Source organism: Hypanus sabinus, chromosome 6 (assembly GCF_030144855.1).
Source record: "Hypanus sabinus isolate sHypSab1 chromosome 6, sHypSab1.hap1, whole genome shotgun sequence".
NCBI lineage: Eukaryota > Metazoa > Chordata > Chondrichthyes > Myliobatiformes > Dasyatidae > Hypanus > Hypanus sabinus.
In genome coordinates, this window is record NC_082711.1 from 748,025 (window position 1) to 774,455 (window position 26,431).

The following is a 26,431-nucleotide window of genomic DNA, read 5'->3' on the forward strand; positions in this document are numbered from 1 at the left end:
TTCCACTTCCCCCCTTATTATTTCAATATAAATGGTTCCTAGGATTCATTTGCTATCAAATCCTGATGCTCGTGTGGTTCTCCTGTACAATAAAGATTAGCTGCAATGCAAGGAAGGTGGAAACTTTCATACCCTTCAACAGCTAAATCTCAACCCTGCAGTACCAAGGCTGCCTGATCAAGACATTTTAGTTCAACCACCCAGCAGTAGCTAGATAAACACTGAAATGCTGTTTGGACCGGTCCAATGTTGAAGTTGAACTTCCATTTGCACTTTACATAACAAATCACTGGTTGCTTCAAAACTACTTTTCCAAGGAATCTAAAACTCAAAACCAATATGTCAAAAGTCTTGAGCAACATATTTTATATTTTGTAAAAGGAAACCGTTTTGTTAGTAAAAACAGCTTTTAGGATTTCTCTCCAGAAGTTCCAATCTTCCTAAAATGTTAAACTCAAAATTCCAAATTTTAAATGAGCATCAATGAGCAAGTTCCCTCAGAAGTGTGGGTATCACATATCTGGATTACAGGTAGAAACATAGAAAAACTACAGCACAATACAGGCCCTTCGGCCCACAATCCTGTGCCGAACCTACACTTACTTTAGAAATTATGTACTTACTTCAGAAATTAACAAATTTCATTCCTAACCCAGATTACACCTGGCCAGTGTAGAGTTTGAGTTTCCCTAAAATCAACTCCATGGAAAACAAAGAAACTCAAATCAAAACTTAAAACAAAACACAATAATCAATGCTTGCACCATTTTTCCTTCAGAACATTCCACAAGTAACTTCAAAACTTAGAACAAATAGTTAATTTCCACCATGAAAAACAATTAAACATCTTCCAAAGAACTAAGGAAAAGTAAAAATAACCTGCTGGGTGGGGCCCCCCCACACACATTAATACAACCTCTTAAAACAGCCTTTGAACTTTCTCACAGACATACACACTCTTTCAAGTGAACTCACACATGGCTACATTTTACACAATTAAAACATACAAACATTCACAATTTAAACTATTTCAGAAGATCTCTTGTTCCTAAGTGTTAAACCATTGCCAAAATATTCAGTATCAATCTGATAATATTGAGGAAATGTCTTACTCTAAGCTTTTAAAACAAAATGTTGGAAGTTATTCATCATGCACAAGTAAACAACTTTCAACAAGTTTAAAGCATGAAATCCCACATTAACCGAAATTCCAACATATTCTGACCCTTCTGTAACTCAAATCTCTGATTTTTGTGAGGATTTAAATTATGTGAACTGTCTGCTGCACAGTTCCGAGTATAATGACTCATGTTACCACATCTGAATCAGCAGATTTGAGTACTGTCCAGCTTCCCTGATTGGGCAAAGTCACATTCCAGCGCTGTGTTATTTCCCTTCTAAAATCTCTCTGCTGGCTTCTGTCCTGAGCCACATTTCCCCACACGACATCCTGTGTATTTTCTTGAAGGGAAAACACTATAGCTGCCCCTGGAGTATTGCTAAAATTAAAATCCAGCTCCTGCACTTCCTTCTCCCATGTTGTAATCATTTTCCTAAGTACCCATGCCTTGTGATGTGGAGGGTCACTGGGAACTTACTCAACCAATACCTGCATGCACACCAGCATGGACTCGTTTTGAATCTCAATCTGTCTGTGGGGCACCTCACAGCCGCATTAGTTGTTCTCCTAAAGAATTACTGCCACCAGCACACTTGAAGCATCTGCTTTTATATTCATTTCTTACCAATTCAAAAGTAGCATTCTAGTGTCATCGGCTGTAGGTTATGGTTCTGACCTTTAACTCCTTTTTATTGACTCTGCTCCAAGCCAGCATCCATTTATTGCCCTCATCTTGGCAAGTGACAATTGGTAATTTATGGCTCTTTGTTCTCAATGAGCAAGCAGCTTGAATCACACAGACCAGCGTTCACAAACAATGTATGATACAGCTGATCAAAGAACACCTCTCAAATAACTCCTATTTGGAAATTACCTGAGGCATCATTGTGTCAACTTTAAAATACTGATAAAGCCAAGCAACTTTAGTTCAAAATGGAGAATTCTTCATAAAATGGCAGCCTCCTTCTCTTTCCTCTTGGCAAGAACAAAGGCAATTGGTCCGTCTGCTTCCGCCATCCTTGATTCATTTAAATTCACTGATTTGCAGACTGTAGTTGTGCCTGGACAACAATGGTGCCAGAAATTGGGAAGCCAGCTGAACACGAGGTGTGTCTGTGGTGTCTGATATGTCAGTGGCGGATACTTGCTCGGAACAGGACACTATCACTGGACTGCCTGTCCTCCCTGGGACTCTGTGGAGGGACTGCTACTGAGGTCTCTCCGTAGAGGCTGTCAGGGTGCACTGGTAGCAGGCTCACAGTGAATTTCAACACTGACGTATCCGCTCCCCAGCAACGGCAGGAAGGAACTCTCAAAGATCTGGGGGTAAACCCTGTACCAGGACTGAAACATTGACAATTCTTCCTCCCATGCACACCTTCACCCTATCACAGAAGGCACTTGACCCACTAGGTTCCTCCAATGGTTCGTTCTCTGTTGCAGCTGCTGGTTTCCGTGAGTTCAAGTTTATCATCATCTGCCTGTACATCTATTTACCCAGATAAAATAATTTTCCTCAGGACCATGGTACAGCTTCAAAACATATCACACACAGCCATTAAAACAAATATTGCCATAAATAAGTTTGTACCATATAAATGAAAATGCGTGGAGTGTGCAGCAGAGGTAAACAGGAAACTGCTCACTGCCCACGATAGAGGGGGGAGCTAGATCACCCAGAGTCCAGGCACCTGCAGGGCAGTGTACGGGGGTCTCAGCAGAATGGGATGTTTCTCATAGTGAGGTAGTCTCAGACCTGAGGGCGCAACCTCAGAATAGAGACACATCACAGAACAGAGATGTGGAGTAATTCATTTAGCCAGAGGATACTGAGTCTGTGGAGGCCAAGTGACTGGGTATATTTAAAGCGGAGGCTGGTCGGTCCTAGATTAGTCAGGGCATCAAAGGTAAGGGGAGAAGGTGGGAGAATAGCGTTGACTCATTCATTGAGTGCTGGAAGGCGTTAAATACCTGCCTGGTGTGTCAATGAGCAGAGATTGTTCCAAGGGTGATGGGCTGGCTTATTTCCGTCCCCACTGACCTTTGCCATGGGAGTTCCCTGATTCATGAGGAAGCAGTCCCCATGCTGATTCACTTTGCAGATGACTCAATAATCATTGCCTCGTCTGTGCTCAAAGCCAGGGAGCAGGCAGCCCAGACTTTGCTTGTTAACTCCAGCACATTGGCCTGAGGACAGATCACCTTGACCTCTCTACCTTGTCGAATAGTACAATACAGTAACAGGCCTTTGGCTCAAATACTAAACTAGAAATAAAAAAATCCAATTACGCTCCCTCTTGCCTACACAACATCCATATTTTGGCATTCTCTGGACATTTATGTGCATATCTAAACACCCTTATCTTAGCACAGTAGGCCATTCAGTCTATCATGCCTGTACCAAGCATAATCCCATCTGGGCCTGCAAACCTCTCTCTGTGTTCAGTGCATTCCAGAGCCTTCTTGGATGTGTGAAAGTCTCTGCACCTTCCACCCCGTAAGGCAGTGTCTTCCAGTTTCCTAATCTTCTGGGAGGATTTATTCTCCCTGAGATTCTGTCATCACCTCGTAAACCCCACTTTACCTCTGGGCCCTTTTGTCTACCCCTGGGCCCTTCCAGTTTCCTACTCCTCTTACCCTTCACTTTACCCATGGGCCTTTCTTGTTTCCCACTCATCTCTGGGGGGAAATTATCTTCCCTGAGATTCTTTCATCACCTTGTAATCCTCACTTTACTCCTCGACCCTTTTGTGAAGGGTAAGGTTGCCAACCATAAATGACCTCTCGATTTCATAGACCTGGATCAGGGCCCCCTCTGCCTCATCTGTTCCCAGGGAAAGGTTGCTCCATCCTGATCAACATCTTGGTGAATCCCCTCTGCTCCCTATCCAGCTCTGTCAGACTTCCCATTGGTGCAGTTGTAGGTTAACATAAATGGAAGAAATGTACATAATTCACAAGTTGAGGCTTTGCTTTAAGAGTCAGGTCTGGTATGATTTCATTATTGTGTAAAAGATTTTTAGTGTGTTTTTGTCGTGTAGGTTTTGGAGCTCATAAAATGTGTTACGAGTTTTCTTAATCATAAAATCCTCACTTCAGTTAATTTGTGGAAATTTAAATTGGTGACACTGATGTTCTAGGATGATTCTGGAGTTACTGAATATTTCAGCCAATGCAGTCACTTTGAAACTGCTGGAGTTCTGGGAGCAAAATGCTGTCGCTTGGTTTGTACAAGCTGAAGCCCAGTTCGCCCTGTGAGAAATCTTTGCTGATAACACTGAATATTTCTATGTGGTAGTGTCGCTCAGCAATTCCACAGTGGCAAGAGTGGTAAGTCTGCTTGAACACAATAAATACAGATCGCTGAAAACAAAACTTTTACATGTTTTTGGAGTATCAAAGTCTGAGCATGCCAAACAGTTGCTCACCTTGCCCAAGCTCAACGATCTGAAGCTATCACAGCTAATGGACTGTCTCACATGGGAAATCACCATCCATGCTTTATTTTTAAAGAACTTTTCATGCAGCAAATGCCTGATCAAGCTCGCAGAGATCTAGCTAATGCACCTGTGAAGGACTATAGGGTCTTCAAGTGAGTGTGCTGCCTATTGATGAAAAGGCAAAGAGTGATGAAACCTTGCTGGAGTTCGCCAATGACACCTACAGGACACAACGGGTGATGCTCTGCTTCAGTAGGTGACGTTACACAAGAAACTTAATCCTGGTTAAATTGGCTAGACTCTGCTCGGTGCAGATTTCTTGTGTGCCCAAGGACTGTTAGTCGATCTTAAGAACTGGATGTCAGGGAGTTTGGGTTGTTACCCTGGTCCCCCAGTAAATTCCCCAAAACTCTGTCAAGTGCATGCACCACTGCATGTGAGTTTATTCAGGCACAATTCTTCACTATGGTCACAAAACTTGGGATCAAGTATCACGTTCCCACAATTGGCCCGCCAGTCCATGGCCACGCATAGACTGGACCCAGAAAAACTGGCAACCACAAAGGCTGAGCTTGCTAACGTGGAAGGATTTGGAGTTGTACGCTGTTGAATAGTCCTTGGGTCCTATTGACCCTTGAGGGTCAATGAGGAAGTGGATAGTGGGATGACTCCGGTCCAGGAAGGGGTGATAGGGAGGGAGGGTGTGGTGTGACTCCGGTCCAGAAAGGGGTGATGAGAACGGAGTATGTAGTGTGACTCTAGTCAAGGCGGAGGTAATCTGGAGGGAGGATGTGGTGTGGCTCCAGTCCACGGGGGTTGATGAGGAGCGAGGGGGTGGTGTGACTCCTGTGCAAGAGGGGCGATGGGGAAGGGGATTGTGGGTTGATTTTCATCCAGGAGGGAATGATGTGGAGGAGGGGTGGTGTGACTCTGATCCAGGAGGGTATGATGGGGAGGGAGGGTGTGGTGCGGCTCCAGTCCAGGAGGGGTGATGAGGAGGGAGGGTATGGTGTGACTCCTGTGCAAGAGGGGCGATGGGGAAGGGGATTGTGGGTTGACTTTCATCCAGGAGGGAATGATGTGGAGGGAGTGTGTGGTGTGACTCTGGTCCAGGAGGGAGTGGTGTGACTCTCATCCAGGAAGGGGTGATGTGGAGGGACGGTGTGGTGTGACTCTGGTCCAGGAGGGAGTGGTGTGACTCTCATCCAGGAAGGGGTGATGTAGAGGGAGGGTGTGGTGTGACTCCAGTCCAGGATGGACTAATGAGGATGGTGGATGCTGTGTGACAACTGTGCAGGTGGGGGCAATGTCAAGGGAGGCTGCAATGTGACAAGGAATTGGTAGGGGACATTGGGGAGTGGGTGTGGTGTGACTCCAGTCTGGGAGGGTCTATGACGAGGAAGGGTGCAGTATGACTCTGGTCCCAGAGGGAAATGGAGAGGGAGGAGGACTCTGGACCAGGAATTGGAAATGGAGAGGGAGGGTACAGTGTGGCTCCAGTTTGGGATGGGGTGATGGGGAAAGGGAGTGCAAGGTATATATGGTACAGGAGGGGGCAATGGGCAAGGAGTATGTTGTGTGAGTTTGGTCGGGATATGTGATGGGAAGGCAGGGTGTGGTGTCTGGGAAGGGGCGATGGACTGGGAAAATGCAGTGTGAGTTCCATCCGGAAGGGAGTTGAGTGACTCTGGTCCGGGCCAGTGTGACGGGCAGCAAAGGTACTGTGTGACTCTGGTCCCAGAGAAGGTGATAGGCAGGGAGTGTCTGCTGTATCTCTGGGTCGGAGAGAAATGGGAAATGGGCAGAGAGGGTGCAGTGTGTCTCCCATCTGTTAGTCAACAATGTGGAGGGAGGGTTAAGTGTGACTCTGGTCCAAGAGGGGACGATAGGGAAAGAGGGTGCAATGTCTCCTTGGTCCAGGAAAGGGTGATAGGAATTCCAGACTGGGACGGAGCGGTGTGACACTGGCCTGGGAGGACGCGACGGGGTGAGAGAAGCTTGCCCAGGTGGATTAGAGGGGGATATAAGTCAACTTTTTTTGTCATTTCAACCATAACTGCTGGTACAGTGCATAGTAAAAATGAGATGACATTTTTCAGGACCATGGTTTACATGACACAGTACAAAAAACTAGAGTGAACTACATAATAAAAAAACAGAGAAAGCTATACTAGACTACAGACCTACACTGGACTGCATAAAGTGCACAAAAACAGTACCGGCATTACAATAAATAATAAACAGGACAGTAGGGCAAGGTGTCAGTCCAGGCTTCGGGTATTGAGGAGTCTGATAGCCTGGGGGAAGAAACTGTTATACAGTCTGGTTGTAAGGGCCTGAATGCTTCGGAGCCTTTTCCCAGATGGCAGGAGGGAGAAGAGATTGTAAGAGAGGTGTATGAGGGGTGCAGGGGTCCTTCGTAATGCTGTTTCCTTTGTGGATGCAGCGTGTAGTGTAAATGTCCGTGATGGCGGGAAGAGAGACCCCGTTGATTTTCTCAGCTGACCTCACTATCCGCTGCAGGGTCTTGCGATCTGAGATGGTACAATTTCCGAACCAGGCAGTGATGCAGTTGCTCAGGACACTCTCAATACAACCCCTGTAGAATGTGATGAGGATGGGGGGTGGGAGATGGACTTCCCTCAGCCTTTGCAGAAAGTAGAGACGCTGCTGGGCTTTCTTTACTATGGAGCTGGTGTTGAGGGACCAGGTGAGATTCTCCGTCAGGTGAACACCAAGAAGTTTGGTGCTCATTACGATCTCTACCGAGGAGCCGTCGATGTTCAGCGGGGAGTGGTCGCTCTGTGCCCTCCTGAAGTCAACAACCATCTCTTTAGTTTCGTTCACATTAAGAGACAGGTTGTTGGCTCTGCACCAGTCCGTTAGCCGCTGCACCTCCTCTCTGTAAGCTGACTCGTCGTTCTTGCTGATGAGACCCACCATGGTCGTATCATCGGTGAACTTGATGATATGGTTCGAGCTGTGTGTTGCAGCACAGTCATGAGTCAGCAGAGTGAACAGCAGTGGACTAAGCATGCAACCCTGGGGAGCCCCCATGCTCAGTGTGATGGTGTTGGAGATGCTGCTCTCAATCCGGACTGACTGAGATCTCCCAGTCAGGAAGTCTAGGATCCAGTTGCAGAGGGAGGTGTTCAGGCCCAGTAGGCTCAGCTTTCCAATCAGTTTCTGAGGGATGATTGTGTTTAATGCTGAACTGAAGTCTATGAACAGCATCCGAACGTATGTGTCTTTTTTGTCCAGGTGGGTTAGGGCCAGGTGGAGGGTGGTGGCAATAGCGTCATCTGTTGAGCGGTTGGGACAGTACGCAAACTGCAGGGGGTCCAGTGAGGGGGGCAGCAGGGTCTTGATATGCCTCATGACGAGCCTCTCGAAACACTTCATGATGATGGATGTAAGTGCAACGGTACGGTAGTCATTTAGGCAGGACACTGAAGACTTCTTTGGCATGGGGACGATGGTGGCAGCCTTGAAGCACGTTGGAATGGTGGCGCTGCTCAGGGAGATGTTGAAGATGTCAGTGAGAGCATCTGCTAGCTGGTCTGCACATCCTCTGAGCACTCTGCCAGGAATGTTGTCTGGTCCAGCAGCCTTCCGTGGGCTGACTCTGTACAGGGTTCTTCTCACGACGGCCACAGGGAGACACAGCACCTGGTCATTCGCAGGAGGGGTGGACTTCCTCGCCGCCACGTCATTTTCCGCCTCAAACCGTGTGTAGAAGTTATTCAGCACATTTGGGAGGGAGGCATCACCTGCACAGTCAGGTGATGTTGTCTTGTAATTGGTGATGTCCTGGATGCCCTTCCACATGCGCCACGTGTCACCGCTGTCCTGGAAGTAACTGTGGATTAGCTGGGCATGTGCACGCTTTGCCCCTCTGATGGCTCGGGACAGTTTGGCCCTCGCTGTTGTTAGGGCTTGTTACCTGCTCTGCAGGCGGAGTCACGGGACCTCAGCAGCGCACGCACCTCTGCTGTCATCCACGGCTTCTGGTTGGCACGTATAGTGATGGTCTTGGACAGAGTAACACTTGCTGATGTAGCTGGTCACTGATGCTGTGTATTCCTCTAAGTTGGTAGAGTCGCTATTGGTTGCAGCCTCCCTGAACATGTGCCAGTCAGTGCTCTCAAAGCAGTCTTGAAGAGCAGAGATGGCTCCTGCTGGCCAGGTTTTCACCTGTTTCTGAACTGGTCTGGAGTGCCTGATGAGCGGTCTGGATTAGCATAACAGAGATGAGGTCTGAGTATCCGAGGTGGGGGCGGGACTCTGCCCGGTACGCGTCGGGAATGTTTGTGTAAACCAGGTCCAATGCGTTCTCCCCCCTCATTGCCAAATCCACATACTGATGGAATTTGGGGAGCTCTGACCTAAGGATCACGTGGTTAAAATCACTGGCGACAATAAACAGACCATCAGGATGTGTGCTCTGCAGTTCGCTAATAGCCCCGTACAGTTCACAGAGCGCCTCCTTAGCATTAGCGCTGGGGGCAATGTAGACACCGAATATAAGGGCAGAGGTGAATTCCCGTGGCAAATAAAATGGTCTGCATTGAACTGCCACAAACTCCACTAATGATGAGCAGTGTCTGGAAACCAGCACAGAGTTCTTACACCATTCCGTGTCGATGTAAACACAGTCACCGCCACCGCGGACCTTACCGGAGACAGCTGCATCTCTGTCTGAACGAAACAAAGCTAGCCCGTCTAGCTGGATGGCAGCGTCCAAAATCTTATCAGTGAGCCATGTCTCTGTGAAGACATATGCAGAGCAAACTCTGTACTCCTGCCGAGTATTACGTTGGAGTTGGATGTAGTCCATAAAGAGTGAAAGGGTGGTCAGAGTTGATATTTGACTACTGGAAAATGATGCTGATGAGGTAGTAATGAGGGAGAAAGATATGGCAGATAAATTTCATGGGTACTTTGCCTCTATTTTCACTGTGGAACATACTAGCAGTGTGCCAGAGGTCTGTGAGTCTCAGGGAGAAGCAATGGTTGCAATTGCTATTACAAACCGAAAGAGTGCAAGGTAAAACCGAAGCTCTTAAGGTGGATAAGTCACCTGGACCAGATAGACTATATCCCAGAGTCCTGAGGGAAGCTGCTGAAGTGATAATAAAAACTTTGAAACATAGAAAACCTACAGCACAATAAAGGCCCTTCAGCCCACAAGGTTGTGCCAAACATGTTGCTACCCTAGAAATTATTAGGCTTACCCATAGCCCTCTATTTTTCTAAGCTCCATGTACCTATCCAAAAGTCTCTTAAAACACCCTACCGTATCTGCCTCCACCACCGTCGCCGGCAGCCCACTCCACGCACTCACCACTCTCTGAGAAAAAAACTTAACCCCTGACATCTCCTCTGTACCTACTCCCCAGCACTTTAAACCTGTGTCCTCTTATGGCAACCATTTCAGCCCTGGGAAAAACTTCTGACTATCCACACAATCAATACCTCTCTTCATCTTGTACACCTCTATCAGGTCACCTCTCATCTTCCTTCGCTCCAAGGAGAAAAGGCTGAGTTCACTCAACCTATCCTCATAAGACATGCTCCCCAATCTAGACAACATCCTTGTAAATCTCCTCTGCACCCTTTCTATAGTTTCCACGTCCTTCCTGTAGTGTGATAACCAGAACTGAGCACAGTACTCCAAGTGGGGTCTGACCAAGGTCCTACATAGCTGCAACATTACCTCTCAGCTACTAAATTCAATTCCACGATCGATGAAGGCCAATATACCATATGCCTTCTTAACCACAGTCAACCTGCGCAGCTGCTTTGTGTGTCCCGTGGACTCGAACCCCAAGATCCCTCTGATCCTCCACGCTGCCAAGAGTCTTAACATTAATATTATATTCTGCCATCATATTTGACCTACCAAAATGAACCACTTCACAGTTAAGCAAACACGAGGAAATCTGCAGATGCTGGGAATTCAAGCAACACACACAAAATGCTGGTGGAATGCAGCAGGCCAGACAGCATCTATAAGGAGAAACAGTGTCGACGTTTCGGGCCGAGACCCTTCGTCAGGACTCACACTTCACACTTATCTGGGTTGAACTCCATCTGCCACTTCTCAGCCCAGTTTTGCATCCTATCAATACCCTGCTGTAACCTCTGACAGTCCACGACACTATCCACAACACCTCCAACCTCAGTGTCGTCAGCAAACTTACTAATGCATCCCTCCACTTCCTCATCCAGGTCATTTATAAAAATCACAAAGAGTAAGGGTCCCAGAACAGATCCCTGAGGCACTCCACTGGTGACTGACCTCCATGCAGAATATGACCTGTCTACAACCACTCTTTGCCTTCTGTGGGCAAGCCAATTCTTGATCCACAAAGCAAGGTCCTCTTGGATCCCATACCTCCTTACTTTCTCAATAAGCCTTGCATGGGGTACCTTATCAAATGCCTTACTGAAATCCATATACACTACATCTACTGCTCTTCCTTCATCAGTGTGTTTAGTCACATCCTCAAAAAATTCAATCAGGCTCCTCAGACATGACCTGCCCTTGACAAAGCCATGCTGACTATTCCCAATCATATTATACCTCTCCAAATGTTCATAAATCCTGCCTCTCAGGATCTTTTCCATCAACTTACCAACCACTGAGGTAAGACTCACTGGTGTATAATTTCCTGGTCTATCTCTACTCCCTTTCTTTAATAGAGGGACAACATTCATGACCCTCCAATCCTCTGGAACGTCTCCCGTCCCTATTGATGATGCAAAGATCATCGCCAGAGGCTCAGCAATCTCTTCCCTCACCTCCTACAGAAGCCTGGGGTACATCTCATCTGGGCCTGGTGACTTATCCAACTTGATGCTTTCCAAAACTCCAGCACATCCTCTTTCTTAATATCTACATGCTCAAGCCTTTTAATCTGCTGCAAGTAGTCACTATAATCACCAGGAGCCGTGTCCATCAGGAATACTGAAGTATTCATTAAGTACCTCTGCTATTTCCTCCGGTTCCATACACACTTTCCCACTGTCACATTTGATACTCTTTCATGTCTTATCCTCCTGGTCTCCACATACTTGTAGAATATCTTAATCCTGCCCACCAAGACCTTCTCATGGCCCTTTCTGGCTCTCCTAATTGCCTTCTTAAGCTCCTTCCTAGTAGCCTTATAATCTTCTAGATCTCTAACATTACCTAGCTCTCTGAACCATTTGTAAGCTTTTTTCTTCTTCACCAGAATTATTACAGCCTTTGTACACCATGGTTCCTGCACACTACCATAACTTCCCTGTCTCATTGGAACGTACCTATGCAGAACTTCACACAAATATTCCCGGAACATTTGCCACATTTCTTACGTACTTTTCCTTAAGAACATGTTTCCAATTTCCTGCCTGATAGCTTCATAATTCCCCTTACACCAAATAAACGCTTTTCTAACTTGTCTGTTCCTATCTCTCTCCAATGCTATGGTAAAGGAGATAGAATTATGATCCCTATCTCCAAAATGCTCTCCCACTGAGAGATCTGAGACCTGACCAGGTTCATTTCCCAATACCAAATCAAGTACAGCCTTTCCTCTTGTAGGCTTATCTACATATTGTGTCAAGAAACCCTCCTGAACACACCTAACAAACTCCACCCCATCTAAACCCCTCGCTCTAGGGAGATGCCAATCAATATTTGGGAAATAAAAATCTTCCATCATGACAACTCTGTTATTATTACACCTTTCCAGGATCTGTTTCCCTATCTGCCCTCGATATCACTGTTGTGATTGGGCAGCCAATAAAAAACACCCAGTAAAGCTATTGGAACACAGCATGCCAGGCAGCATCTATAGGGAGAAGCACTGTTGATGTTTCGGGCCGAGACCCTTCGTCAAGACTAACTGAAAGGAGAGATACGAAAAGATGTGAAAGTAGTGGGGGGAGGAGGAAATGCAAAATGATAGAAGACCGGAGGGGGTGGGATGAAGCTAAGAGCTGGAAAGGTGATTGGCGAAAGTGATACAGAGCTGGAGAAGGGAAAGGATCATGGGATGGGAGGCCTCTGGAGAAAGAAAGGTGGGGAGGGGAGCATCAGAGGGAGATGGAAAACAGGCAGAGTGATGGGCAGAGAGAGATGAAAAAAAAGGAACAACTAAATATGTCAGGGATGGGGTAAGAAGGGGGAGGAGGGGCATTAACAGAAGTTAGAGAAGTCAATGTTCATGCCATCAGGTTGGAGGCTACCCAGCCAATATATAAGCTGTTGTTCCTCCAACCTGAGTGTGGCTTCATCTTGACAGTAGAGGAGGCCATGGATAGACATATCAGAATGGGAATGAGACATGGAATTAAAATGTGTGGCCTTATTTTCACCATGGACGTCCAGTCCCTATATACCTCCATCCCCCACCTGGACGGTCTCAAAGCTCTTCGCTTCTTTTTGGATTCCAGACCTAACCAATTCCCCTCTACCATCACTCTCCTCCATCTAGTGTAATTAGTTCTTACTCTTAATAATTTGTCCTTTGGTTCCTCCCACTTCCTCCAAACCAAGGGTGTAGCTATGGGCACCTGCATGGGTCCCAGTTATGCTTGCCTTTTTGTTGGCTTTGTGGAACAATCCATGTTCCAGCTGTATACGGGTATCTGTCCCCCTCTTTACCTTTGCTACATCGACGACTGCATTGGCGCTGCCTCCTGCACGCATGCTGAGCTCGTTGACTTCATTAACTTTGCCTCCAACTTTCAACCTGCCCTCAAATTTACCTGGTCCATCATTTCTGACACCTCCCTCCCCTTTCTTGATCTTTCTGTCTCCATCTCTGGAGACGGCTTATCTACTGATATCTACTATAAGCCTACAGACTCTCACAGCTACCTGGACTATTCCTCTTCCCAACCTGTCTCTTGCAAAAATGCTATCCCCTTTTCACAATTCCTCCATCTCCACCGCATCTGCTCTCAGGATGAGGCTTTTCATTCTGGGATGAAGGAGGTGTCTTCCTTTTTTAAACAAAGGGGCTTCCCTTCTTCCATCATCAACTCTGCTCTCAAACGCATCTCTCCCATTTCCTGCACATCTGCCCTCACCCCATCTGTCCGCCACTCCACTCGGGATAGGATTCCCCTTGTCCTCACCTACCACCTCACCAGCTTCCAGGTCCAATGTATAATTCTCCGTAACTTCCGCCACCTCCAATGGGATCCCACTACCAAGCACATCTTTCCCTCCCCACCTCTTCCTGCTTTTCGTAGGGATTGCTCCCTATGTGACTCCCTTGTCCACTCTTCCACCCCCATCCCTTCCCACCAATCTCCTTCCTGGCACTTATCCTTGTAAGCGGAACAAGTGCTACACCTGCCCTTACACTGCCTCCCTCACCACCATTCAGGGCCCCAGACAGTCCTTCCAGGTGAGGCAACACTTCACCTGTGAGTCAGCTGGTGCGGTATACTGTGTCCGGTGCTCCAGGTATGGCCTTTTATATATTAGTGAGACCTGACGCAGACTGGGAGACCATTTTGCTGAACACCTACGCTCTGTCCACCAGAGAAAGCAGGATCTCCCAGTGGCCACACATTTTAATTCCACATTCCATTCCCATTCTCATATGTCTATCCATGGTCTTCTCTATTGTCAAGATGAATCCACACTCAGGTTGGAGGAACAACACTTTATATACCAGCTGGGTAGCCTCCAACCTGATGGCATGAAAATTGACTTCTCTAACTTCCATTAATGCCCCTCCTCCCCTTCTTACCCCATCCCTGACATATTTAGTTATTTGTTTTTTTCCCTCTCTCTCTGCTCATCACTCTACCTGTTCTATGTCTCCCTCTGGTGATCCTCCCTCCCTCTTTCTTTCTCCTGAGGCCTCCAGTCCCATGATCCTTTCCCTTCTCCAGCTCTGTATCACTTCACCAATCACCTTTCCAGCTCTTAGCTTCATCCCACCCCCTCTGGTCTTCTCCTATCATTTTGCATTTCCCACTACTTTCGAATCTCTTAGTATTTCTCCTTTCAGTTAGTCCTGACGAAGGGTCTTGGCCCGAAACGTCGACAGTGCTTCTCCCTATAGATGCTGCCTGGCCTGCTGTGTTCCACCAGCATTTTGTGTGTGTTGTTTTTTAATTCTCGGCATCTGCAGATTTCCTCGTGTTTGCTCAGTAAAGTTATTGACCCCTTCCTGTTCCTAATCTCCGCCCACAGAGACTCCATAGACAATCCCTCCATGACGTCCACCTTTTCTGCAGCCGTGACACTATCTCTGATCAACAGTGCCATGCCCCCACCTCTTTTGCCTCCCTCCCTGTCCTTCCTGAAACATCTAAAACCCGGCACTTGAAGTAACCATTCCTCTCCTTGAGCCATCCAAGTCTCTGTAATGGCCGCCACATCATATCTCCAAGTACTGATCCACGCTCTAAGCTCATCTGCTTTGTTTACAACACTCCTTGCATTAAAATAGATACATCTCAAACCTTTGGTCTGAGCACGTCCCTTCTCTATCACCTGCCTATCCTCCCTCACACGCTGTCTCCTATCCTTCTCTATTTGAGAGCCAAACGCCTCTTCCCCAGTCTCTTCACTTTTGCACCTGAGAAGATTTCTATCACATACAAACCTTTGATTTCTGTCCACACAAGCAGTCCTCGCTTGATCTTTATCCTCCTCCACCTCACCATCTGCTCTAACACTCTGGTTTCCCTCCCCCTGCAAATCTAGTTTAAAACCCTCGGAGCAGCACTAGCTAACCTACCCGCAAGGATGTTAGTCCCCCTCCAGTTCAGGAGCAAACCATTCTGTCAGAGCAGGTCCCACTTTCCCTGGAACAAAGCTCAATTGTCCAGAAACATGAGGCCCTCCCTCCTGCACCATCTCCTTAGCCACGTATTTAGCTGCATTATCTTCCTATTTCAGGCCTCACTAGCATATGGCATGGGGAACAATCCTGAGGTTGCAACCCTGGAGGTCCTGTCCAACTTTGCACCTAACTCCCTAAACTCTATTTGCAGGACCTCTTCCTTCTTCCTATCCACGTCATTGGTCCCTACATGGACCATGACATTTGGCTGCTCACCCTCCCTCCTGAAAATACCGAGAACTCGATCCGAGATATCGCGGACCCTTGCACCACGGAGGCAACAGACCATCCAAGATTCTCGATCTCTCCCACAGAAACTCTTATCTGTCCCCCTAACTATTGAATCCCCTATCACTACTACATTGGTCATGATCTTTCAAGAATCATGAGTGGTCCAATATCAACTCATTATATAACTGAAAAACTTTTGGTATCCTATTTTATGTTATTGGCTAATCTGCCCTCATATTAGACTGTTTCCCTTCTTATAGCTTCTTTAGTTGCCTTTTGTTCAATTTTAAAAGCTTCTCAATCATGCAACCTCCCATTCACTTTTGCTACCTTGTATCCCCTTTCCCTGGTTTTTATACAGTCCATAACTTCCCTTGTCAGCAACCGTTACCTATCCTTGCCATTTGATAATTTCTTCCTCTGTGGGACATACCTATCATGCACCTTGTGAACTATTCCCAGAAACTTCAGCCATCTCTGCTCTGACATTATCCTCCTCTAGACCCAAGAGGCCAGAGTGGAGAATGGAGAAGGTAGAGTAATGTGAAGACATGGAATCGCGGAAGTAGCGATCCTTGAGAAAATCAGTGGGGGTTGGGGTGAGGGGAGGTAAAGATATGTTTGTTGGTAGTATCCCGTTGGAGATGGTGTAAGTTGTAGAAAATGTTGTGTTGGATGCGTAGTCTCAACTGATGGTGGGTAACCATATAACCATTACAGCACGGAAACAGGCCATCTCGAAAGCTTACTCTCACCTAGTCCCACCGACCTGCACTCAGACCATAACCCTCCATTCTTTTTCTGTCCATATATCTATCCAAATTTTTTTTTTAATGACAATATCGAACCTGCCTCTACCACTTCTACTGGAAGCTCGTTCCACACAGCTACCACTCTCTGAGTAAAGAACTTCCCCCTCATGTTACCCTTAAACTTTTGCCCCCTAACTCTCAACTCATGTCCTCTTGTCTGAATCTCCCCTACTCTCAATGGAAAAAGCCTATCCACATCAACTCTATCTATCCCCCTCATAATTTTAAATACCTCTATCAAGTCCCCCCTTAACCTTATATGCTCCAAAGAATAAAGACCTAACTCGTTCGACCTTTCTCTGCAACTTAGGTGCTGAAACCCAGGTAACATTCTAGTAAATCTCCTCCGTACTCTCTCTATTTTGTTGACATCTTTCCTATAACTTGGTGACCAGAACTGTACACAATACTCCAAATTTGGCCTCACCAATGCCTTGTACAATTTTAACATTACATCACAACTCCTAAACTCAATGCTCTGATTTATAAAGGACAGCATACCAAAAGCTTTCTTCACCACCCTATCCACATGAGATTCCACCTTCAGGGAACTATGCACCATTATTCCTAGATCACTCTGTTCTACTGCATTCCTCAAAGCCCTACCATTTACCATGTATATCCTATTTTGATTAGTCCTACCAAAGTGTAGTACCTCACATTTATCAGCATTAAACTCCATCTGCCATCTTTCAGCCTACTCTTCTAACTGGCCTAAATCTCTCTGCAAGCTTTGAAAACCTACTTCATTTTCCACAACGCCACCTATCTCAGTATCATCTGTATACTTACTAATCCAATTTACCATCACATCATTCAGATCAGTAATGTATATGCCAAACACATTTGGACACAGTACAGATCTCAGAGGCACACCACTAGTCACCGGACTCCAACCTGACAAACAGTTATCCACCCCTACTCTCTGGCATCTCCCATCCAGCCACTGTTGAATCCATTTTACTACTTGAATATTAATACCTAACGATTGAACCTTCCTAACTAAACTTCCGTGCGGAACCTTGTTAAAGACCTCACTGAAGTCCATATAGACAACATCCACTGCTTTACCCTCGTCTACTTTCCTATAACCTATTCAAAAGATTCAATAGGATTTGTCAAACATGACCTTCCATGCACAAATCTATGTTGACTATTCCTAATCAGAGCCTGTCTAACCAGATAATTATATATACCATCTCTAAGAACACTTTCCATTAATTTACCCACCACTGACATCAAACTTACAGGTCTATAATTGCTAGGTTTACTCTTAGGGCAAAGAAAGGGCAAAAGAAACTCTATCACTGTTAAGGTGGCGGGAAGATGGAGTTAATACAGATCTATGGGAAATGGAGACATTGCAATGAAGGCAGTATCAGTAGTGGTGTAAGGGAAACCCTGTTCTTTCAAGAAGGAAGTAATCTCTGATGCTCTGGAAAGAAAAGCCACATCCTTGGAACAGATATGATGGAGACAAAGAAACTGAGAAAAGGCATTTTTACAGGAGACAGGTGGGAAGAGGTATAGCCTGGGAACTGGTAGCTTTAGAAAAGATGTTGGTCGAGTGTCTGTTTCCAGAGATGGAGACAGAGAGGTTAGGAACGAGGAGGGAGGTCCAGAAATGGACCGTGAATATAATGGAAGGGTGGAAGTTAGAGGAAAAGTTGATGAAATTGACGAGCTCAGCATGGGTACATGAAGCAGCACCAGTGCAGTTGTCAATGTAACAGAGGAAGAGTTGTGGAGCTTACCTTGGGAAGGCTTAGAACAATGGACATAAGCAAGAAAGAGGCAGGTATAGTTGGTGCTTATGGCTACTCCTGATATCTGGAGAAAGTGGCAGAAGCCAAAGGAAAAATTGTTGAGAGTGAGGACCAGTTCTGCCAGAGGAGGGTGGCACTGGAGAGGAATGTTTGGCTATTTTGTAAAGAAAGAAGCAGAGCTTCAAGGCCTTTTTTAATGGGGGATCGATATATGTTAGAACTAAGTATCCAAGGTGAACATGAGAAAATCTGCAGATGCTGGAAATTCAAGCAACATACACAAGATGCTGGTGGAACGCAGCAGGCCAGGCAACATCCATAGGAAGATGCACAGTCGACGTTTCCAGCTGAGACCCTTCGTCAGGACTAACTGAAAGAAGAGACAGCAAGAGATTTGAAAGTGGGGGAGGAGGGGGAATCTGAAACGACAGCAGAAGACAGGAGGAGGAGAGGGATGAAGCTAAGAGCTGGAAAGTTGATTGGTAAAGGAGATAGAGCTGGAGAAGGGAAAGGATCATGGGACCAGAGGCCTAGGGAGAAAGAAAGGGGGAGGGGAGCACCAGAGGGAGATGGAGAACAGGCAAGGAGTGACTGTGAAATCACTCCAAGGTGAAAATGAGTTAGTCAGGACCAGGTAATTGAAAGCTGCTGAGGAGATTGAGGGCATAAGAAGTGTCGTGACGTTGGTGGGAAGGGATTGAACTAAGGGGGATACACAGAATCGAGGTATGAGGACATGAGTTCAGTGGGCAGGAGCAGGCAGAGACAATAGGCCTACCTGTACAGTCAATTTTGTGTATCTGGGGTAGAATTTAGAGGCGAGCATGGTAGCAGTGGAAGGGAGTGATGCACCATCAATAACTCACACTGAGACGTAGGCGAGATATCGGCTTTTATTGACTGGAAGAAGGAACCAGGAGTGAGTGTCTATCATACAAGGTCTTGGAGACTGAGGCCGAGCGTCAGGCCGCAGGTCTCCTTTATACAGGGGGCTGTGGGAGGAGCCACAGGAGCAGTCAGCAGGGCCGTGTCCAGACAGGACATAGTTCACCACAGGGAGTTCTCCAGAGTCGATGAGTTACTGGGGAGTGAGGTTGTGCTATGACTCCGGTTCGTGAGGTGGCGCTGCAGGAGGCTGTGCTGTGACTGGACGATTGGAAGGGAGGTTGTGCTTTCACTTCGGTACGAGAGGTAGCGCTGTTGAGGGAAGTTACGCTTGTGACTGTGAGGGTGGTGGCGCATTTTCCGGTCTAGGGCGGAAGTAGAGTGGGGTCTACGATTTGGAGAGTGAGGACGAATTTGGTAAGATTACAATACTGGGAGAGAGGAGGGTGTGGGTTGGGAGGTGCGCCGGATTCGCTCCGGGGCAGATCGGAAGCATCAAGGGGTCGTTCGCAGGATTCCTACAGCCCTGATCCTCGTCAATATATCTTTCCACTTTCTCCATAACCCCCGTCACCGCTCACCACGCCCTACGCCCCTCCGACCCCTCCCCCTTCGCTCCGTTCTCCCTTTAACTCCTTCCTCCTCCGTCACTCAGTGCATCCAGCTGAAGCTCCTAGCACTCGCATTAAAGGAGTTGGAGCTGGAACTGGGTGAACTCTGGATCATTTGGGAAGCTGAAAGGGTCATATAAAGGACATTTCGAGAGATAGTTACACAGGAAACTGGATGACAGACAGAAAGGAGCCAATGTAGAGTACCCCGGTTGCCATCCCCGTCAAGAACAGGTACACCACTTTGGATAGTGTTGATTTGGGGGGGGGGGGGGGGAGGAGACGGCGGCGTATGATCTAGCAGAGAAAAGTCACAGTAGTCGGGTCTCTGACACCGAGTGTGGCTCTTGGTCTCAGAAGGGAAGTGGGAAGAAGAGGGCCGCTGTGGTGATAGGGAATTCGTTCATTATCGAGTAGGAGGCTCTGTGGGTAAAACCGAAATTCCCTGATGGTATGTTGTTTAGCAGGTGCCAGGGCCCAGAATATCTCAGATCTAGTCCTCCGTATTCTTAAGTGGGAGGGCGAACAACTAGAGGTCATGGTCCACGTAGGTACCAATAACATGGGTAGGATGGATGATGAGGTTCTGCATAGGGAATTCTGGGAGTTAGGTGATAAGTTAAAAGGCAAGACCTCTAGGGTTGTGATCTCAGGATTGCTACCCATGCCAAGTGCTAGTAAGGACAGAATTTGGAAGATTATATGGTTTAACATATGGCTAAAGACCTCAACGGTGGAACAGGTGGATGATGTTACTTCCAACTCAATGGCTGTGAAGGCTTCAACAAATCCATCAGCTCCAGTCATCGTGGTTTCCATGTCATTGGAATCAGTTGGTTGATTTGTGAAGTATCATGTGCTCCTTGGAGTGCAACATCAAGTACACATAAAATAAATACACGCATAGGCGTCTTTGCTCTTGGGCCACTTCTTCAGAATGAAGACCATTATCCTCGACCTTGAGGAATAGCCACGATGAAAGAGTTTATGTAGGAGGGAGGGCATAAGATTTTTGGATCACTGGGCTCTCTTCCAGGGAAGATGGGACCTGTACAGAAGGGACTGTTTGCCCCTGGACTGGGGGGGGGGAAGGGCTCTTATATCAGAGTGGGAGGGTTTCCCAGTGCTGCACAGTGGGGTTCAAACTGGAGTTGCAGGGAGATGGGAACCAGAGTGCTAGAGCAGTTAGTGGAGAGGTTGTGGAGGCAGATGTTCGTAAGACCTCAACCAAAGTCAGGAATCAAAGGTTGGCATGGTGTGACTGATGTCTTGAGGTGTATATATTTCAATGTAAGAAGTATCATAGGAAAGGCAGATAGGCTCAGGGCATGGTTCAATACCTGGAATTAATGATATTGTAGCCATTAATGAGACTTGGTTGCAGGACTGGTCGCTCAAAAATTCTGGGGTGACAGAGCGGGAGGGATTAAAGGAGGAGTGATGTTACTAGTCAGAAAAAAATGTCACAGCAGTGCTCTGTCAGAACAGACTGGAAAATTTGACTAGTGAGACTTTATGGATGGAACTGAGAAATAAGAAATGTGTGACCACGTTAATGGGGCTATATTACAGATGACCTAATGGTTCAATGGATTTAATGAAACAAATTTGGAGAGAGATTGCAGATTGTTGCATGAAACACAACGTTGTTATAGTAGGTGGTTTTAACTTTGCATTTGTAAAAGGTCTACACGGGATAGAGTTTGTCAAATGTGTTCAGGAAAGTTTCCTTAATTAGTACATAGCTCAATGAGAGAGTGTGATCTGCTTTAAGGGAATGAGACAGGGCAGGTGACAGAAATTTGTGATCCTAATGTTTTAGTTTCAAAGTAAGTATGCAAAAAGATAGGTCTTGTCCATGGGTTGATACTTTGATAGTATTAGAAATGATCTGGAAAGTGTAGCTACAGACAGACTGTTTACTGGCAAGGTGTAATTGCTAAATGGGAGGCCTTCAGAAGTGAAGTTTTGTGAGTACAAAGGTTGTATGTGCCTGTCAGATATCGAGGCCCAGGGGAAAAAAAAGATGAGGTGCTTATGGAAAAATGCAAGAAAACAGTTTAGAAAGAAATCAGAGAGTTAAAACAAGATATGAGTTTGCCTGAGTAGACAAGGCAAAGGAGAATCCAAAGGGATTCTACAGATGTGTTAAGAACAAAAGGATTGCAGGGGACAAAATTAGTCCTCTGGAAGATCAGAATGGTAATCTATGCGTGCATCCAAAACAAATGGGAGAGGTATTAGACCAATTCTTTGCAGCTGTATTTACTCGGGAGACAATACAGAGTCTATAGAAGTCAGGCATTATAGGCCAGTGAGCCTGACATCAGTCGTGGGGAAGTTATTGGAAGATATTCTAAGGGACCAGACATATGAGTACTTGGATAGACAGGGACTGATTAATGGTAGTCAGTGTGGCTTTATGCATAGTAGGTCGTGTCTAGCCAGTCTTAACTGAGTTTTTCGAGGAAGTTACCAGGAAAGTTGATAAGGCAAGGTAGTGGATTCTGTCTACATGTTGCTTAGTAAGGCCTTTGACAAGGTCTCACATGCAAGGCTGGTCAATAAGGTTCAGTCACTTGGCATTCAAGATGATGTAGCAAATTGGATTAGACGTTGGCTTTGTGAGAGAAGTCAAGAGTGGTAGTAGAGTGTTAGCTCTCTGACTTGGAGGCTTATGACTAGTGGAGTGCTGCAGGATCCTTTTGTTTGTCATCTATATCAGTGATCTGGATGATGTGATTAACTGGATCAGCAAATTTGCAGATGAGTATAGTGGGCAGTAAGAAAGGCTATCATGGCTTGCAGAGGGATTTGCATCAGCAGGAAAAATGGGCAAAAAAGTTGACAGATGGAATTTAATGCCCCCTCCAACCCACTCCATCCACCCTTCCCCCAGTTCCCATCACCCCCACTGGCCCCATGCTTGACCCTGTTCCTCTGTTGGTAGGGATTCCCCCTTTCCCTGACCTCACATTTGACCCTGTTCCTCTTTTGGCAGGAATTCCGTGAAGGCGTCTCTCATCAGGATGTTCCAGGGTATTGCAGCCAGTACAGGAGGTGAGTACATGTGGTGTGTGCCAAATGGGTCAGTGCTGCAATCTTTATAATTCAGAATCAGGTTTATTGTCACCGTTGTGAGATTTGTTCTTTTGTGGCAGCAGTACTGAGCAAACATAAAAAGATTACTGTAAGTTACAATGAAAAATGTATTTTAAAAAATTGCAAAAATACAACAAAATAGTGAGACGGTGTTCGTGGACTGTTCAGAAATCCGATGGCGGAGGGGAAGAACTGTTCCTGAAACACTGAGTGTGTGTCTTCAGGCTTCTGTACCTCCTCCTTGATGATAGTTATGAGAAGAGGGCTTGTCCTAGGCTTTGGGGGACCTTGATGATAGATGCCACTTGTTTGAGAATCTGCCTCGTGAAGTCAACCTCAATGGTGGGGAGGCTAGTGCCTAAAGACTCGTGTAAAAGTGCAGCACAGAAACAGGCCTTTTGGCCCTTCTCGTCCATGCTGAACTATTTAAACTGCTTCCTGACATTGACCTGTGCCAGAACCATAGCCATTCATGTCCCTTCCAAACTTCCATTGAACGTTGAAATTGAGCTGGCATGCACTACTTGCGCTGGCAGCTCGTTCCACACTCTCACAACCCTCTGAGTGAAGAAGTTTCCCCTCATGCTCACCTTCCACTCTTAACCCATAAGTTCTTGTTGTCATCCCATCCAACCTCAGTGGGAAAAAGCCCGCTTGCATTTACCCTATCTGTACCGCTCATAATTTTGTCTGCTTCTATCAAATCTCCTCTCAGTCTTCTACATTCCAAGGAGTAAAGTCATAACCTATTCAAACTTTACCAGTAACTCAGGTGCCTCAGACCCAGCAACATCCTTGTAAATTTTCTCTGTACTCTTTCAACTTTCTTTACATCTTTCCTGTAGGTAGGTGACGAAAGCTGCACACAACACTCCAAATTAGTCCTCATCAATGTCTTATCCAACTTTAACATAACACCCCATCTCCTATATTAAGTACTTTGATTTATGAAGACCAATGTGCCAAAAGCTTTCTTTACAACCCCATTTATTTGTGACATCACTTTCAAAGAATTATGGACCTGTATTCTCAAATCCTTTGTTCGACTGCACTCCTCAGTGCTCTACCAGCATGGTAGTGGTTAGTACAATGTTTTATGATACTAGGGACTGGGCTGGGCATTTCTGGTCACTGGCTGTAAGGAGTTTGCACGTTTTCTCTGTGACTGCAAGGATTTCCTTTGGGTGCTCTGGCTTCCTCCCACAGTCCAAAGACGTTATAGTTGGTAAGTTAATTGGTCATTGTAAATTGCCCCGTGATTGGGCTAGGGTTAAATCAGGCGTTGTTGCCAAAAGGGCTGGAAGTGCCTACTCCCCACGGTATCTCAATAAATAAAGAAAACTCTCCACTAACTGTTCTGGCACTTTGGTTCCTATCCTCCCTCCAACTCTAGTTTAAACCTCGCCGTGCAGCATGAGCAAACCTTTCCGCTAGGATATTCGTCCCCTTCCAATTCAGGTGCAAACTGTCTCTTCTGTACAGGTCCCACATTCCCTGGAAGAGAGCCCAATGATCTTTTAGAACAGAAGTAAGGAGGAATTTTATTTTTAACCAAAGAGTGGTGAATCTGTGGAATGCTCCGCCACAGACTGTTGGAGGCCAAGTCGGTAGGTAGATTTAAAATGGAAATTGATAGTTTCTTGATTAGTCAGGGCATCAAAGGATATGACGAGAAGGCAGGTGTATCCGGGATCAGCCATGATGGAATGGTGGAGCAGATTTGATGGGCTGAATGGCCTAATTCTGCTCCAATGTTTTATGGTCACTCCAACGATGGCCATTACGACAATGGACACCTTGCTTGCCCCTGCCTTACTTTAATTGGTTCTTGCCAATCAATCCAGAATGTTGATTGGCTGCTGCTCAGAGCTTCCAACCGCTGTCAGTCATTGCCTTTTCTGCTTAGTCGGTGAAGCTGAGTGAAGTTCGTCTTCTCAGGTTTCTGTTCTCTGATTTTCTGCTGCTCATAAGACTACCCAAATTGTACACAATACTCCAAGTGTGGCCTCATTAATGACTTGGACAACTGTACCAGACTAACAGAATGTCCCAACTCCTGTATTGATGAAGGGTCTCAACCTGCTTATTCCCGATTATTGATGCTGCCTCACCTTTTGACCTCTTCCAGCACACTGGGTGTATTGCTCAATGCCCTGACTGACGAAGGTCGATGTTAAACATTTCTTCCACCACCAGTGTACTTGTGAAACTGCTTTCTATAGACAATACTTTGTGCTCGTAGGTCCTACTGTTGCACTACGTTTTTGTCATGCCCTACCATTCAGTGCAAGTCATATGCTGGTTTGACTTTCCAAACTTATCTGTACTGAATCCCATTTGTCGTACCTCAGCCCACTTCACAACCGATCAAGTTTCCCTTGTAATCTTCTTTGTTATCAACAACATCTAATTTCGTGCCATTGGCAATTACTAATCAGGCCTTGTACATTCACATCCTAATCATTTACATAAATAAATTGATATGTTAAAATTGAAATTGCTAGGTTGATTCGTCAGGGCATCAAAGATTATGGGGAGAAAGCCACAGAATGGGGTTGAAAGGGATAATAAATCAGCCATGATCGAATGGTGGAGCAAACCCAATTGGCTGAATGACCTAATTCTGCTCCAATGGCTGATGGTCTTGTAATAAATTCACACAGTTGCAACAGTAACCTCCTGGTGAAAGCTTTGGAGAGGGTGCAGAAGAGGTTTACCAGGATGCTGCCTGAATTATAGAGCATGTGCTGTCATGAGAGGGTGTTTTCTCTGGAGCAGCAGGGGTGGGGAGGTCTGATGGAGGTTTATAAAAGTATGAGAGCCGTAAACAGTCTTTTTCCCAGGGTAGCAAAGTAAAGTACTAGGAGGTGTATCTTTAAGGTGAGAGGGGAACGTTTAAAGAGATTTATGTATGATTTGGGATTTTTCTGATGGGTGAAGACTGATGGGTGCCTGAGTGGTGCTGCCAGGGCAAGTGCTGGAGACAAATGTGATGATCTTGTTTCTAAGGCATTAATATGTACAGATGAATTCCACCTTGCTGTCAACTGCAATTTCTCCGTTACAGAGCTTAGCTCCTCGTTTGCCCCAAGGCCACTGGGGTCAGGTACAGGTGGCTATGGTGGCACAAGGAATTGGGGGTGGTGGGCTTGTCATTTGAGCAGTTGGGGATTGTGTGAGTGAATGAGAGACCCTGTCCCTCACATCAGTGAATCAGTGCTAACTATTCCTTTCGGATGTTACAGCACAAGGCAACAAGCCGGAACTTTATGAGGTGAGAAATGAAAGGGGCGGGGGAACTGGAGGAGGGGTCGAGGGAGCTGGGAGTGGGGCTGATGGGAGGGGCAGGGGGAGTTGGAGTAGGAGCCGAGGAGAGATGCTGTTGGAGCTGGAGGAGGGACCGTCCCGGGCAGGGGTAGCTGGATGAGAGGAAGGATGAAGTGACAGGAGAACTGGAAAGGGACTGAGGGTAGGAAGGCAGTGCTGAGAGAAGGAACAAGGTGAGAGGAATGAGGAAGGGAGGGGTTTTTCAAAGGAGGAGGAGCAGGGAAGCTGGAGGAGGGGCCAAGGTGAGGGAGGTGGTGCTGAGGGAAGGAACGAGGTGAGAG

At 46.3% G+C, this 26,431-nt stretch overlaps 1 protein-coding gene across 3 annotated transcripts in view; it reads left to right on the forward strand.

The window, feature by feature from the left end:
• Positions 1 to 19,434: 19,434 nt before the first annotated feature.
• The window catches only part of vps28 (VPS28 subunit of ESCRT-I), a 45,914-nt gene continuing 38,917 nt past the window's right edge, over positions 19,435 to 26,431 (forward strand). Inside the window, exons 1-3 of one of the 3 annotated variants that reach the window (XM_059971522.1) lie at positions 19,435 to 19,527; positions 22,723 to 22,781; positions 26,069 to 26,097. In XM_059971522.1, the coding sequence (XP_059827505.1) occupies positions 22,751 to 22,781; positions 26,069 to 26,097 (60 nt within the window). In that variant the 5' untranslated portion in view covers positions 19,435 to 19,527; positions 22,723 to 22,750. Of the gene's footprint in view, positions 19,528 to 19,584; positions 19,956 to 22,722; positions 22,782 to 26,068; positions 26,098 to 26,431 lie in introns of those variants that run through there. The other 2 variants (XM_059971524.1, XM_059971523.1) reach the window with 2 other exon arrangements.